General features: G+C 45.4%; 1 protein-coding gene across 2 annotated transcripts in view; it reads right to left on the bottom strand.

Moving 5' to 3' along the window:
* The window catches only part of LOC115612592 (vascular endothelial growth factor receptor kdr-like), a 124,425-nt gene that overhangs the window by 55,421 nt on the left and 52,001 nt on the right, over positions 1 to 17,003 (bottom strand). For both annotated transcript variants that reach the window (XM_030497068.1, XM_030497069.1), the window contains exons 6-9: positions 15,720 to 15,856; positions 14,207 to 14,366; positions 13,267 to 13,384; positions 11,388 to 11,563 (exon numbers count right to left, since the gene is read on the bottom strand). In XM_030497068.1, coding sequence (XP_030352928.1) covers positions 11,388 to 11,563; positions 13,267 to 13,384; positions 14,207 to 14,366; positions 15,720 to 15,856 — 591 coding nt within the window. The remainder of the gene's footprint in view (positions 1 to 11,387; positions 11,564 to 13,266; positions 13,385 to 14,206; positions 14,367 to 15,719; positions 15,857 to 17,003) is intronic.

Genomic DNA, 17,003 nt, shown 5'->3' with positions numbered 1-17,003 from the left:
GGTGTTTCAGAAAATACACTGGAATGCTACCACATTCATCCTAATTGCTTTCAAGCGTTATCATGGACCTGCTATCCTTCTGGAAGATTTATGCCATGAAACACCAATTGGTCAGGGACTGCAGTATCAGGCTCTTAGTCTACAAACTGTGGGCAAAACAGCATTTAGCTTCTGATGTCACCTCCTGAGAGGAACCTTATCACACAGCTGTGGTTCTGCAGTGCTGTTACCATTGTGCGGGTTCTCCCCAGGGTTTTGGGAAAAAACAGTCTCTTTTGATCTGAAAACTTTGCTTTCCTTTTCTGTTCATGTGTGCTGTGCACTGGATGAAGGGGTGAAGAAAGCGAGGAAGAAGTGGTGGGGAGAAAACACTTGTAGAGTAATGCCAAGGAATTCTCACCATTAGAAATGTCACTGCATTATTCACATCTGGAGGGGTTGCAAGATCACACCCTTGGACTGGAAATCTCTGAAGAGCAAACTTGTGTGTGACACTTTGAGGGCTGCTTGCTGCCAGCAGGAAAGGAATGCTTTGTCCCATCTCCTTCCAGCTCCCACGGGAACACGCAAAGATGAGGAATAATGCTGAAAAATCCCCCAAGTGAACTGAACTTTTCCTAACCTCAGCAAGGGTGGGTTTGAGTTGGGGGTGAAAGCACAGGCTCTTCCCTTATGCAGACAGCTCTGCCCATCCCTGGCCATATCTCTTTGTCTGCTTCTCATAACAGGAAATCAAACAGATTTATTGGTCGGGGTCCCTCTGTGGACACCTCTGTGCAGCCAAGTGGGGCTGCTTTGCACTGAGGGCTTTTGACAAGTTGGGAAGTGAATGTAGATTAGATTTCTGGTTTTTGGGTTAACTTATTTTTTCTGCTGTCAAGAAGGCTCCAGATCTGTAACCATGAGGCACTGCCCACCTCATCAATCTTCAGCCCTTCCCCACTTCTTTCTTAATAGCTTTTTTCCCCTTCCAGCCCTCTACTTCTACAAGAGGACTGACCAGGCTGGTCCCATGTGTTGGTGGGATCCTCGCTTTCCATTTCTCATGGCTGCCAGGTCAGACTCTGAAAGATCTTCTGACCTCATCTTTGCTTGAAAACACATCAGCATTTCCTTCTCCAGCACTATAATATTTTACTATAGTAAGTATAGTAGTATACTTAGCATACTACTAAGTAAAACATTAGCTGCTTTGAAGAACCTTCATTAGGTCCTGACTAACATTTCACTTGAAAACCCCAAATGACAGGCCTGGCTTGGTTTTGCTCGTGTTCCCTTTTGCTTTTTGATCCCCTTTGGTTGGGTCTTTTTTCCCTGTCTGCCTCCAGATGATGTTCTATCAGTCTCCAAAGAACCACTCCTTTGTCCCTTCGCCCAGGGACAGGGGTTGGCTTTTTGTGAAGGAGAAGATGAGGAAGGGAGCAGATATGAGAGCACTTCAGGTCTCTGAAACTCATCCCCATGTGCAGGATGGACACAGGGTTTCCTGCACTGCATTGCTTGGGTTAAGGAATGTACTGCTGATCAAGTGCTTGGAGATTTGAGAGCAATTCAGAGGACAAATTGCTGGGACTAATGTTGAATTTCCTTGTAACTGGCATCTCATTTCCCATGAGTAAATTATTTCTGATCATAAAAGTAATTCAGTAAAACTCCCTGGAGAGAGAAGCACATTTTTCATTATCTTGGACATTTTTCTTTTCAAGCTCAAATCCTGTGTTTGGCATGTCTGGGCTGACCTCAAAAGTGGGATTTTTGCTTGGAGAACGAGACTCTAAGTTCAGTGTGAAAGGTTACTCAAGTGTTATGTGAAAGGTTACTCAAGTGTTGTGCTTTTTGGGCTGTAAGAACAAAGCTTTATGCACTTGGGGAGGGAGACAGTTGTGTTTGTGTGGGTTTGTGTGTGTGAAGGAGTGGGGGGGATGAGGTTTGATTACAGTCTTTTGGTATTAGGAGATTTTTCTATACATTTGGTGAGGTGATGAACACATTGACTGTCATTTAAATTATCCTTCTAAAAAAGAAATCATAATTTTAACTTAATTCAAATAAGAACATACACGAGTGACGAATGAATTCTTAATTCCACAGTTCCTTTACTGCACAGCACTATTAAATATTACTTGAGACCTAAAATGAGTCCAAATGATTCATCAATTGAAATAATTATTATGTATGAGGCTTAGGCAATTCTTTTCTTAATACTTGAGGGGCTGGCTAAGAAAGCCTCCCCATCTCTTCCTTCCCAGGCCAGGCTAGATGGGGCTTGGAGCAACCTGCTCTTGTGGAAGCTGTCCCTGCCTGTGGCAGGGGGTTGGAACTGGATGAGCTTTAAAGTACCTTCCAACCCAAACCATTCCATGAGTCTATGATTCTACCTCTGTGCCCTGTCATGGCCCTTTTACCTCTTACCATGCCTTCAGAAGGCAATTGAAGGCTCTCCATTCACTTTGCCCACCTCTGGGTGCCCACCTCTTTACAGTAGTTGCCTCCATCAGTGATTGAAGCAAGTTCACAGACTTCTGTGATGGGTTCTGACCTTCTAGATCTGTTCAGCCTATAACTGGGTATCCAGCTCAGTGGGTTGGCATCTGCAGCAGTCCCACCAGCAACAAAGCTCCAACTTAGTGTGATGAGGAGTTTGTAGCCTAAAGGCAGTGATTATCTAAGGTACCCTAGTAGTGTATTTCTCAGATAACACTCTCCCTCCTCCAAGCAGTGCTTTGCTTTCTCTTTCATGTTTGCTTACTAAGCAGCACGAGGGATTACGCACAAACTCTTTATCTTTGCTCATGTTTAGGTGTGGGAAGGGCTTGGGGTATGAATACAAGCACCTTGTGCCCAGCCACCAATCCTGCCTGCTACAGGAGAGGTCATCTTTAAATACACCTCATTCCTGACCTGAAGCATCCGTTGATATCCCCCTGCCTGCAGACTTGCCTCAGCTCAGCCTCCATGTCCATCCCTTGGCCGTCACCTTCCCCAGCCTGAGTTTTCTCAAGCAGAAGCCAAACAAACCTTAAAAGCTTTCTCATCTCTGGCTGCATTTGGATCACATAATGTTCAGATGGTTTTAAATGTGTCAAAATAAATGGGTTTTTGTCCTCTCTGGCTTGAAGTGTGATTGTATTCCCAACTCACTTTGCAGAGGTGCAATTGCTGGTGTGAGAGCTGACCTGAATAACTAAAGACCTCGCTGCTGCTGCACTGTGAAATGCAATCAAAAAGCAGTTCTGCTTACTGTACATTTCAAATTGATCAGCATTATGTAAATCTCACCTCACTTTCTAGTGTTATCTCTAGTTTGTGGCATCAGGAGCCAATAATATGCACAGGGATTGGGACATCTACCCTCTGGCATTACCTCTGCTGCAGGAGACTCTCCTATCTCTAAATTCATTGCAGATGTTATTTTGGGTTGCACACTTGTCCCGTAAAGGAGCATCCAAATGTAGAGGACAGCACATGGAAAGTTTCCCTGCCTTTCTTAGAGAACTTTGCTTTACTTTAGTGCCCTCTGACTGACCTGCTCTTTATGTACCTTCCCCTCTACCATTTCAACTGGGTTTCAAAAATCTTTTCACATTAAGCACATCATTAAAATAACAGAGTGGTCCAGTGAAGCATTTAGTCAACCTTATGTCTTTTGCTGGCTGTGAGGCTTCATTAAAACTATTGATAGAGTGGCAACTTGTTTTCTATTTATCCTTTTCTGTTTCCCCAAAGCAAAAAGAAATTGCACTTTAGTGTCTTTCATCTCATGTTTGTACAATACTTAATGGCAGTATCAGCTCTGCAAGTTGGGTTGGGTGAATACTCTGTAAGGTGTATTAGAAACACAGGACCTAAGTTTGGACTGGGAAACAGTATGGGAAAAAGAGGATAAAATCTCCCCCAAAGTAAAACCACTTTGTCTGTGTTCTTATGAGTGATCTCAGTGGTTTGGGTGTTTTGGTTGTTTTTCTTTCTTTTGTTGAAAGGAAAGAAAGAAAATAAATGAGTTAACCTGAAACCAAAACTTTTGTTTCAGGCTGACCACAACATTGTGTTTGACCCCAGCTCCTTCTGTTCGGGGGGGGGGGTTTGTTCCATTCTGTTCGACTTTGTGCAGCACTGCTGACGAGGTGGCTGTGAAGTGGGGGCACAGCATTGTCCCCACGGGACCTCGGAGGAAGCAGATGCCAAGATGAAATGAGTGGCCAGAATCTCCCCAGGAGTCAATCCCACGGCCAGGAATAGAATCACAGGCACCGATTATCGGTCGCCTGCCTAATCTCTAGTGCACACACCCCGCTGCTCCATTGTCACCCGCTGTTCCAGGCTGGGAATGCCAGCAGGGTGGAAGGGAATGGACAAGTAGCCATGCAGCTGGATACTGTATGAGCAGATACTAAGAGAAATCACAGGGCACTCAACCTACCCTCCAGGGAATGATGTTGTTAAAATGGCAGTGCAGTTTGCTGCTGCTTCTCCTGACCTTGTACTGTCACTTCTGGATGTGCCTATCTTCACCGTGTAGGAAGAAGGCTCTTTTTCAGTCCTGTACTACCTTTATAGATCTGTCATTCAGCCCCAATGCAGCCAAGCTTTGGGGGAAAACCAGGGTTTTCTCTCATCTGTCTCCCCCCATCTTATTTCCTGTTAGTAAACAGAGTTCAAATGCATCATGATGAACTGGTTAGTTTTTAGCAGAGCAGGCACTTCTCCAGGATTTCTGTCTCTGCCCCTTTTGCCTGCTTTTCAGGAGATAAACCCAACAGCTCCTATACCTGCAGCGTGGAAGGCACGTGCTGCCCCTTTCTGCCTTCCCCCCAGCCCTCTGGTTTTAGGGGCTGTCAGAGGGAGGTTGCTGCTCTGCAGGGGTGTGAGCTGAACGCTCCGGAGTTCTCTGGCACACTCCAGCAGGACCCCACCTTCCTCTTCCGAAAATCACTTTGGCTGCTTCCAACAGCATGAAAATAGCTCATCTGAGCTTGTCATAAGGGGCTCTCTCGGGAACACGCAGGGGCTGGACCGTGGAGCTGCGAGTGGCAGGGTTTGCATGATGTTGCTGGGAAAAGTCTTCCTTATTTGCTAATAACTGTGTGCTGGAGAGGCCCATTGCAGTCTGTTCGTGCTGCTACATCTTTTCTTTCTTATATCCCCCAGGAGGAGTCAGTTGTTTCTTTCCTGCCTGTGTCTGGTAAATAACACCTGAAGGATAGGCTTGGAGCTCTGTATCTCTTTGCCTTTGCCCTTCTCAGCTGTGTGTCCTGCCCGCCCAAAGCACTGGCCACTGCCCTTGAGGAAAGCAAAGCAATGGGTTTGGGGAGGAACATGCTGGAACAGTGGTTGGATGGAGACAGGATGTGCTTTATTTTGACCTTTCTAGTTTGCTTGGCTGGCCCAGGAGGTGGAAAGTTAGGTTTTCTGTTTTGACTTTTCCTGACCGGATCATCCCCCAAGGAGCTGTGCAGGAGATGGATGTGATACACAAAGTAAACCAGTCCTGGCAGGATATAGAAGCGTGCAGGCAAGGTGAAGGTAGATCATTTTATAGAGCCCTGCTTCTCATATCTGGCTCAGTCCTTTAACCTAAACATCAGTTATAGAATCATAGAATCATAGAATCGTAAGGGTTGGAAAGGACCTTAAGATCATCTAGTTCCAACCCCCCTGCCATGGGCAGGGACACCTTGCCCTAAACCACGTGGCTCAAGGCTCTGTCCAACCTGGCCTTGAACACCGCCAGGGATGGAGCATCCACAACCTCCCTGGGCAACCCATTCCAGCGCTTCACCACCCTTACTGTAAAGAACTTCTTCCTTATATCTAATCTAAACTTCCTCTGTTTAAGTTTGAACCCATTACCCCTTGTCCTACCACTACAGTCCCTAAGGAAGAGTCCCTCCCCAGCATCCTTGGAGACCCCCTTCAGATACTGGAAGGCTGCTATGAGGTCACCACGCAGCCTTCTCTTCTCCAGGCTGAACAGCCCCAACTTTCTCAGCCTGTCTTCATATGGGAGGTGCTCCAGCCCTCTTATCATCCTCGTGGCCCTCCTCTGGACTCGCTCCAACAGCTCCATGTCCTTTTTATGTTGAGGACACCGGAACTGTACGCAGTACTCCAAGTGGGGTCTCACAAGAGCAGAGTAGAGGGGCAGGATCACCTCCTTCGACCTGCTGGTCACGCTTCTTTTGATGCAGCCCAGGATGCGGTTGGCTTTCTGGGCTGCAAGCGCACACTGCCGGCTCATGTTAAGCTTTTCGTCAACCAACACCCCCAAGTCCTTTTCTGCAGGGCTGCTCTGAATCTCTTCTCTGCCCAGCCTGTAGCAGTGCCTGGGGTTGCCCCGACCCAGGTGTAGGACCTTGCACTTGGCTTGGTTAAACTTCATAAGGTTGGCATCGGCCCACCTCACAAGCGTGTCAAGGTCCCTCTGGATGGCATCCCTTCCCTCCAGCGTATCAACCGAACCACTAATAATCCAAAGGCATTTATGTTTCTCCCAGTGCAAGAGTGTCCACCTTAGAGGTTTTAGTGGCCCTTCCGTGCCCAAAAGGCTGTGGGAGTCTGGCTTTAACTGGCTTTAGTTGAGATCCATCACTCCAAGAGCTCTTTTTTCTCTGAACTGGCATAGCCCAAATGTATTAACCTCATCCCAAAGGCTCATTTCCCTCTCCAGACTATTTCTGGGTCTGGTTGAGGGTTAGGGTTATTGTTCACATGGATCACTGCATATTTATCATCTTTTATAGAGATCACTGGGGACTCCTTTGATATCAACTCATCTCTTGCAAGCCAAAGAAGGTCAGGCGCAGAACTCCTTTTGCCTTTGATTTTAACCCAAATATGAAGGGCTGGCCTGACTGCAGAGTAGGGCAACATGTGCATCATGAAGTGCTCTGGAGCTAATTCTCCCCAGTAACAAAGTGAGGTATAACTGGTCACCTCACCGACCTAACAAGGAGCACATGGCAACACATGTGAATTCTCCATGCACCCCTTTTATTCCAGTCCTTGCCCTGGAGAGACAGAATTCATAAGGAGCCTGTGAATTACTGCTGCTTATGGTACAGGCTGTTTCTAGCGCTTAATCCTGCGTTTCTTATATATACACAACACAAGAGCTTTGGGATCAAGGACTCCACGAGGGAAGGTAATTTCAATTGACTAGAGCAGCTGGAACCCAAAGCAATATCTGCTGGAAGAGCTGTAAGGGAGTATAGGAGAGAAACTTTGGGACAAAGCAGAAAGGCAAAGTGCTGCAGGAGGTTATTCACCCCATTTTTGAATTAACTTTTGCTTCAGCACAATCTCCGCTCACGACGTGGTGGTCAGAGCCTGCTGAGTGCTCCAGAAGGGCTCAGCAGGAGCCCTGATCCATGCAGATGACTTGTACAAGGGTGAGAATGAAACGCAGCCTGCTTGCCCAGAAATAGATTTGAGGGGGTTTTGTTTGTGTTTTGTTCTGAAACTGCTTTGCACTCCAGCCTGGAATAACTCTTTTCTCCCACATTTCTCCTCCTTGGCTGGCTCAGATGTGCAGCCACCAGCTGTTTGCTGCGATTGTTCCTTGCTCCTTCCCCTCCAAATTCTTGGGGACATTATTTTCTTGAAGCTTTTCTCAATAAGAATTTAATCAAACAAAACAAGCCCACAGCAACCCGCCGCTTCTTGGACACTGTTTGATGTGTAAATATGTAAAGAAGGAGTGTTTGGAAAATGCAGTCAGCTACCTCCTGGAGACTTGAGTCCTACCATGAGCCAAGGTGGCTCTGCAAGGGAGATATGTGCTCCTGCAGGATTAAATTCCAGCTGCAGCAGGAGCACTGGTGACCAGAGGCACAGCAAACCAGTTCTTAAAGAGATACTTTTGAGTAGCCACATGGTTCTCCCCCAGGCCAAGCATCCAGGAGCCAGGTCCTCCCCTCAGAATGGCATTTCTGTCCTTCCCATACTGCTGTTATCTGCCTGTCTTGCTCCTTCTTGCCTCTGTGGAGCTGAGATGATGGATCCCTCTGGACTCTGCAGATACTCATCGATTTTATGGCTTTATCGAACTTGGGGGGGGAAATAGCTCCTAATATTTGACTCGTTGCCATGGGGTGAAATACCTTGCACAGCCTGTGTATGCTTTATGTCAGAACTACTGTGATTGCTGCCAATGAAGTATAGAGGAGGTGACTGCAAGGAAAGCCTGCAGCTTTCCTTGTGCTGGTCCTCTTGCAGGTCAGGAGATAGATACACTACATAGAGCTCCTGTCCTGCAGGGCTCAAGCAGATGGCTTCTGCTCTTGTTCTCATCCTGCTTAAAGGGTTCTCTTCTGCTGCCATTATTATGGAATAAAACACACTGCAAAAATTAATACGTTGCAATTTGTCAAATGAGCCCTGCTGCTATTTAAATGTGTTTGTGAACAACAATCCACAACACTATTAACTTCAAACCTCCTCTAGACCGAGTTCAGATTCACAGCTGATGGGTTTATCACAGCACGCTCACTGCCAGTTGCGCTCTCTGATGCTCAGGAGCATCAGCAATGTGTTATTTTGTAGAGACTCACAGGAGAGGGGGCTGTATCCTCACTTATCATTCCTTCAGTGCAGTGTGCCCTTGCAGCAAAAGGAGAACATATTCAAATGACATTTATCTTCTCATTTAAAAGTCTATTTAAATAATTTTCTATCTTCTCTTTACTAGTATAGATCGGAACTCACTCACTCGCACAGATACAGCTCTGACGTTTAGAAGACTGGCCTTGGCTTTTGGGGAACAATGCTGTTACTCAAGGAGAAGTGTTACTCCTCAGTACTAGGGAGATGGTACCTGGGTATGTACTCAGCAGGATCAGGTACTGAACTCCCTCATGCTCCACTTCTTAGACATGATGCAAAACTGATGCTCCTACCACTGTATTCACTTGCAAGCCCAAGAGGATTTTTCCATCAAGTCTGCTAATCCCTGTGCTCAAATTCCAGCTGCAGTGATCACAGAGGCATTGATCACACCTCCCAGCTCGGAGGTGGTTGTGTTTCAGTGGTGGGCTAGGGCATCCCTCCCTAAAATGGCTAGAAAGGGTGTTTTGGTCTCCTTTTCCATGTCTAAGTGTCTGCTCAAACTCCAAGCAATTTAATGTATTCAGGTGTGATACCAGGATATCGGTCATGATGACGGGAGATAAAGTGTCAGGTTGCTTGGTGAGATGATAAGGGGAAAACAAATCTGCATTCAGCTTGGAGCTTTGAAAGTAAAGCAAATGATGTCCAGCTCTGAGTCCCTTTACTTGAACTGAAAGCACAAGCAAGAAGGCAGTTTGCTGCTGTTGGATAAGCTTCAAGAGCAAAATTTGCCTGGTTTTGTCTCTACCCACGTGCATCTCAGAAACAACCCCCTCCTTGGGCTGAGTGCTCCATAATGTGCCAGGTTAGTGCTGCAGAGAGGAGCCTGGCAAAGGCACCAGAGGTTTCCTGGGTGCTTTGTGTCAGCCTGTCTGTGATCGAGGCAGATATCCACATTGTTTGCAGCCTTTGGCTTAAAAGCGGTGGCATTCTTTGGCAGATACTTCCCTTTCCTTGCTCTCATTTCCTTTGTTTGCTCTCATTTCGGGGATGACTTTCTTTTGCCAGAAAAGAAGCACTTGCTGCTCGTTTTCCCTGTGCTTCCCCATGCAACACCTCCTGCAGCCTGTACCATCCCTGCGGCTGCTGGACTTTGCAGCCTCTTGAGGAATGGTGGGTTGGCAACTCACTAATTACTCCTGCTTAAAGTCTTTGTTGGGCTGATCTCTCAGGCTAACACGAGCACCAGTGTGAGAGACACAATACCACATACTTGTACATACAGTAAAGATGAAAGGCTCATACTGTACTTCAGAGCATGGGATGGTTTAATCCTGAAATAGCATCTTGCTGATAGAAACAAGGTCTGTTTGTTTTTCATATGCCTATTTGGGGAATGGCTGCTCTTCAAGTAAACATTCTCTCTTGCATGCAACCACCAGTATTTACCTTGACAAGATAGTTTATTATCATTCCTCATTTTCTCTTCCTTTGAACGTTTCCGTTCTCTTAACGGGACGGCAGAACCATTGTATGGAGAAACAATCTCAAGTGAACAAACTCCTGCGGCTTAACACAGCCCAGCTCATCAGCTGAGCTCAGAACCTGACCATAAGCATGTCCTCAGCTCCCTCCACTCCTGAATCACACATTACTTTGTGTAATGCTCAAGGTGGTTTAAGCTGCTATACCTTATTTAGCATTTTTAATAGGCCAAATATACCCTAGTGCAAGTTCTCCATTTGTTAGGCATTATTTCTGAAAGGTGAAATGAGAAAAACACCAATGCTGGAAGATACATGGTGCAACAGTACATAACTATGCACAACAGGACAACTGAAAACATTTTTAGGTGTAAAGAGGATAAGGAGAAGGGAATTCAGCACAGAAAAGGCAGCAAACCTATCTCAGTAACTTCATCTATCTCACTGCCTGAGCGAACCTCGGGAAGTGCAACGGGAAGCAGGGCTAACTTTTGCTGAACTCCTACTTGGCTTCATGATTCGATCCCTGTTGCCAAATTCAATGGATTAGAAGAGGCAGTGGATGTGCAAAGAGACAATGTGGCTCTGCCTTCCATTATCCCAGCAAGGGAGATTAATAAAAGTGATGCCAGTATCTATTTTCCTCTATGTCAAGTGAACCTGCCTCAATGCACAGCACAGTTTACTTCAGTTTTCCCCAGACCCCCCTGAAGATGAACCTGTCTCTCAAGTGCTCCCAGCAGATAAATGACAATACATAAAATACAGACTTAGAAGGTATTTCTGTACAGGATGATGGATAGACATAAAAGACAGGGCAGCTTATCTGGTTCCTTCCGTCAGCCCTACTGGGACTTTTCCTGTCCCAGCAGATGTTCTCCAGTGCTTTGCCCAAGCTAGTTCGTAATCTCAAGGGATAAAACTTCCATCACTTCTCTTGGGAAACCGTGCCCCTAGCTCTAGACCTCACTGTTAGATCTCCTCTCAGACTCCTATTAAAATTGAAGCCCTCTTCAGTTTGTTCACTTTTATACCACTTCTGCATCCCTCTGCGGAGGCCCAAAGGTGCTGGGGGCTGCTTCTGAGGTGCCGTGTCTAAGTGCAAGGTGACTTTTAATGTCCTAGTTTCAGACTAACTCCTCAGAGCAGCTCTCCATTCTGTTGCTTCTATTTAACATGTGAAATGAGGTAGATCTCAGGTGGTTCCTAAGTGAGGTGGTAATCTATGCACAGTGCTGTACCAGCTCCTCTCAGCTAACCATGGGCAAACATCACCTGTTCCTACTGACAGGTAAAGTAGGACCACACAAAAATTGAGGAAGAACCTGGTAGAAGTCATTATAAACATCAAGTCCTTACCTGTCACCACCAGCTGCATGGTGAGGTTCTTGTAGAGGCCATACTTTGCATTGCTGAGGACTATGGTGTAGTTTCCAGCATGCTTTGGTCTCACGTCTCTTATGCCCAGTCTGTACTTGAGTGGATCCGGCTCATAGCACGTGTGGTTGTCCTTGATCAGTTTGCCATCTTTGTACCTGTTTTGAAAGTCCCATCAAAGCTCATCATGTACTTGTGTGCATGTTAGCCCTCAGGAAACCCAACTGCTGCCCAAATTAGGCAGGTAAAGAGTCATCCTTCAAAACAGCAAAGGTTGGATGGTGCTTGGAGCAACCTGCTCTAGTGGAAGGTGTCCCTGCCCATGGCAGGGGTTGGAACTGGATGAGCTTTAAGGTCCCTTCCAACCCAAACCACTCCGGGATTGTATGATATTTAACCACTGCTTGAACTGGACATCTATTCCTTTTATCCTTCCACACTAAAACTGAGTAGCATCTGCAATGCTGTGGGATGGCTTCATCCAGCAAACAGGAAAAAGGCATTTTAATGGATCTGAATGAACAGTGCCTCTCACATGCTCGGCTGTGATCAGAAATGCACATCTAGATGTCCTTAAATTATGCTGGATGTGCAATTCTAAGTGCAGGAGATCACGGGTTAGCCAAAATTCATGTCATCAGTTTTAAAACAATATATTAATTAGGCAGAAATGTCTTTCCATATGTATGTATGACCCTCTACTGTTGCTGTAAAAGCTGGAGTCTGTGACCTGGAGAATTTACAGTCAGTAGGAAGGTCAGTGAGGAATTCATTTCCAATATGCAGATTTGGGTTATGATTATGGAATAGGCCAGACTTTGCCACACACAGAGCTTTAGGCTTGGTGCAAGGAGAAGCTGAGGCATGCGTCCTTCTGCTTGGGAATGCTGGAAACCTCCTTTACAGCCGTTTAAACAACTGTACTGAGAGAGCTCCAACATCAACAGCTGTGGCTCCGAACACGCAGGGAAGGCAGCTCTGGTGGTCCCAGGCAGCTCTCAAGCAGCTCCACGCTGAGCCCCGGGAACAAAGCCTTGGCAGGGGAGAGGGGACGGACCCCACTTCAACTCGCAAAAGCACTTCCATCTCCTAAATAACAGCAGCATTTAAAAACACCTCCTGGCAGCACTGATCGCACTGATGTGAGTATTAGTGAATTACATGTTATTGCACTGCTAAAAACATGCAGCAAACCCATCCCTGAGCATTCCTTTGCTGGCTGCCACGGGCAGGGACACCTTCCACTAGAGCAGGTTGCTCCAAGCCCCTGTGTCCAACCTGGCCTTGAACACTGCCAGGGATGGGGCAGCCACAACTTCCACATGTTCCCCTTCCTATTAAGCTGATCCGTTACAGTCCTGACAGAGCCTTTAGTTTGCTTGGGAGGATTCACTGCATTGTCTGCAAGGATCTGACTTTGCTGGTGGTACAGGGCTGGAGAGCATTATTTAACAGCCATGAAGAGAAACAGTTTCTGATGTTGAAAATGTGTCTCACAGCTTTCTATTATCCACTGCCTCCTTGCAGACTGACAACAACCCTTCCCCAATAGCTTTCTACTTGACTCTGCCAAACAGTTCTGTGTCCAGGGTAAATGAAAACCCCATTTTCCCTGTAGAGACCTTCTCTACATGACAGGAGACAAAAATAGCATGGGCAAGAAGTATGGCTTGCCCAGCTTCACAGAGCTAAGGCAGCATGGGAAGGAGTCACATCTCCATAGCTGAACTGTGAGACCACAGCTATGAGCATTCCCAGCTCTCATCTTTATCTGTGTGATAGGAACAGTTAAATCTATTCTAGACAGGAGCCCAAAGGAAGGTTGAATATTCCTGCTTTTGCTCAGGATGATGGTACTCACCAGGTGACGGATGGGCGAGGAAAGGCATCCACCTTTGCAGCCAGTTTCAGTGACTTGTGTCCTGATGTAATCTCATAATAAGGCCCTTTCTTATGTGAAACTGTAATGAAAGGTTTGTCTGGGAAGAGAAATAAAAGGAAGATAAGTAATGGAGACGTGCCACGGTACACTGCTCACGTCTTTGGGTTGTGTTGTGTCTGCCCTGGAGTTTTAGCAATACAGACCTGCAGAAGCTGCAGACAACCAAATGGACTCACAAGCTGTTACCACAGTTCCCCTGCAAAGCTCAGCCACAGCCAGGGAAGGTCTATCTCCAAATGATGGACTTGATATTTAAAGCAGGGAATACACATCTGCATTGCCCCTGGAGCAGTGTGTGAAATGCCTGAGGGACCTCTTATCCAATGCAGCAGGTCACAGTTTCCAGGGCATCAGCAACTGGCTTTTTTAAAACAGTTCAACTAAAGTTAATCCATGTCATTGAATCATAGAGGATCCCAGACTGGTTTGTGTTGGAAGGGACCTTAAAGCTCCTCCAGTTCCAACCCCTGCCACGAGCAGGGACACCTTCCACTAGAGCAGGTTGCTCCAAGCCCCTGTGTCCAACCTGGCCTTGAACATTGCCAGGGATGGGGCAGCCACAGCTTCTCTGGACACCCTGTGCCAGCACCTCAGCACCCTCACAGGGAAGAGCTTCTGCCTCAGAGCTCATCTCAGTCTCCCCTCTTTCACATCTCCGTCTTGAACTCTAAAGTTTCTTTGAACACACAGTGCTGGGTGCTGTTCTCTCACAGATTGATTAGAGATTGTAGATGATTAATCGTTCAGTAGTTGCCATGCTCCCTAATACCACTTCTTTATCAACTTCTAATAATGGGCATTATTCTTTAAGCTTAACAATCTTGGTTCTTGGGTATTCTGGTTCAGCTGCAGAACTCACCATACACTGTAACTGTGACATTGGCCTCCAGCCGTGTCACGTTGAATGTTTTGCACACATAGAGGCCTCCGTCTTGCATGGTGACATTTTCAATTGTCAGGCTACTGCCAACCTTATATACCATGCCACTCTGGTCGATGGTTCTCCTAGGGTAAGGGTGCTGGAAATCAGAAAAAGAGGGGTCAAAAAGCAGCATAAAGTGGATTATTCTGCTCATCCTTTCAAAGTCTGCCAGTAAAGAAAAGCAGTGATTCGTATCCAAATTATCATATCTCCCATCACTGAAATAAATAATATGAAAGACAAACCAGCAGGAAGAGCCCTTGTGTGAGGTTTCATTACCAAGTCTAATAAGAGAGAGAAGCAGAGTGGAAGTGCTGAAGTCTGGGCAAGCAGGTCAGTACAGGGATGTGTCACAGGTCAGCCCTTCTCAGGGACCACATCCCAGGGATCTCAGTGCAAAACTGCTGCTGGCATTGTCAGGTCAGGGTTGTGCTTTGGGGTTTTGTGAGGTTTTGGGGTTGGTTTTAGTCACAGTCAGTATTTTTCTATCTTGAAAACCTCCTGCTTTCACAAAGAAATATATTATGACAGAAATACAATATATTATGACAGGCAAATGCCAATGCAAATTCCGGAAGAATTTTAGAAAGCATTATTGCTTCGGAGAGGATTTTTTGATCCCAGAGATTTGGCCAAGAAATTTCACATTTATAATGTTAGAAATCTAAGGAGGGTTCATGGAAAACCAACTCCCATCATATGGGGTTCAAGAAACAAACTTCAGGAACACCATATTCTATGTTATATTTCCTGTAGCTTCTTCACCAAAACAAAATCATTCTTTAAGTTAACAAAATAAATCAAAAATAATCAAGTTTTAGGAATCACTTTCCCAAGGGGCTTAGATGCTGCTTTGAAATGTATGTTTTGCTGCACTAAAAAGAAAACAAGCAATCATTTCAATTCTAAACATCAAATAGAACCATGAGGAGTATCTCAGATAAATGCACTGATTTGGAAAATACTCCATCTCCCCTCTGTTTTTCCTTAGGAGAACTGAAAGGTTTCAGTACATCAAAGCAAATGCTCAGTCTCTTGCAGGATTCTACTTCCAATCTGGCATTTTTGTATAGCATTCCATAGAAAGCTCAGGAACCTACACTCAGAATTTAGATTTCATGCTTTGGTGGAGATTTCAGCAGATACAACTGGCTTTTGTTTCACTTTTCCCTACTTAATAAACACCAGGATGGATGAGCAGATTGACAACTTGAACCTTCATGGCTGCCACTGTGAGCTGAGATTTAGCCTGACATTTGCAGTTTAATTTGCAGGCTCAAGATGGTCAGAGGAGTTTTTGATTGATCCAAACTGAAAATACAATCAATTGTAGGCTTACAAGTGGTTGGATATATCTCAGAATAAGTAGTTTACTCAGCCCTGTGCATAGATCTTCCTTTTGGGTAAGGGGAGGCTGTGAAAGCAGAGTACAGAGTTTTCATCAACTCACTTTCCCACTGGGACTTGTCCATATGAGCTCAATGCGCCCGTTGATGAAGGTTTCTGCTCTGCATTCCAAATAGAGAGTTTCTCCAACCAGCAGTTTCTTGGGAGTTGCTTTCAGAGCCAGGTTCTGTACTCTGCCCTCTGCAGTGAAAAAATCAAAGCTATCACCACTCAGCACTCTGTATCAATCACATGTGAGGTGGAATCTGCACTCCAACTGCCTCTCCAACATCTGCTCCTTTCCCAGGTTCCAAAACATCTCACCTTCTTGTCTCGTTTCTATGGAAATTGTGGGAAATGCTCCCACAATGCAAACGTGAGGTCAGTTGTGTAAATGCCTGATACCAGCTAATCAAACCGATCACATGGACTCAGTAATTTGTTAATTACTTCTCTTGCACGTGCCAGGTTTGGCTCCAACCCTCACTCATCACTCCACAGCCATCCTCTGAAAGGGTTTTCAAACCCAACTCATCCTTTTGAGGGCCTCAACATCTGCGAGAGGATTCATCTCTGTAAAACATGAAACGTGTTTCTCATGCCCTCCAATGACCAACAACCTTTTCTTTCTGAATGGGATCCCCAAATCTTGGTCTTATATATTTACTGATGCTTTAAATAGGTCAACTCTGAAATAAGCTTGCATCATGTTTATGGTGGCCCACGCCAAACACACGTCTGACTACTATACAGTAACATGTTCTAGGGTAAGGTGTTGCCTGTGACCTTCTGGGCTACAAAGGGATGGTCTAATGGGGTTTTGTAGCTTTGCATTCATGATTCTAGTAAAAAATAATTACTCCAACAGTGAAGAAAAAGAGAGGGAGATTTACAGGATTTATTTGGCTGCCATTCAAATTTACAAGCCTGTTGTTCAAAGCTGAGGCCTAATTGTATAGAAGGATGCCATGACCTAATGGGAATGAAGTCACAAGAAACTCTCCCTTGTCAGAAATACAATATATGAGAAGAGAAAGAACATATATCAAAAACAAAGGAAAAATAAGTTCTAATGAGCTGTATATAAATTCCCAACAATCAAAAATTTAATGTCTACTTGCTTCAAATTTAGGTTTAAATTCTGAGTTAAGCTCAGCTGTAAATACAAGGGAGAGGGTATAGTAAATCACCTCGAGAAACTATAGAACAGCGCAAAGGTCTCAATTAGCAGTTTGATGAGATTTTTATACCATGATCTTGTGTGTTTAATGAACAAAGAGAAAGTTACTGTTTGGTTTCTCCTAAACCAGCAGTTGTTTTAATGTAAATCCAGATCAATCCAAGCAAA

This window comes from Strigops habroptila, chromosome 9, assembly GCF_004027225.2.
Source record: "Strigops habroptila isolate Jane chromosome 9, bStrHab1.2.pri, whole genome shotgun sequence".
Classification (NCBI taxonomy): domain Eukaryota; kingdom Metazoa; phylum Chordata; class Aves; order Psittaciformes; family Psittacidae; genus Strigops; species Strigops habroptila.
This window is presented reverse-complemented; position numbering and strand designations above follow the sequence as displayed.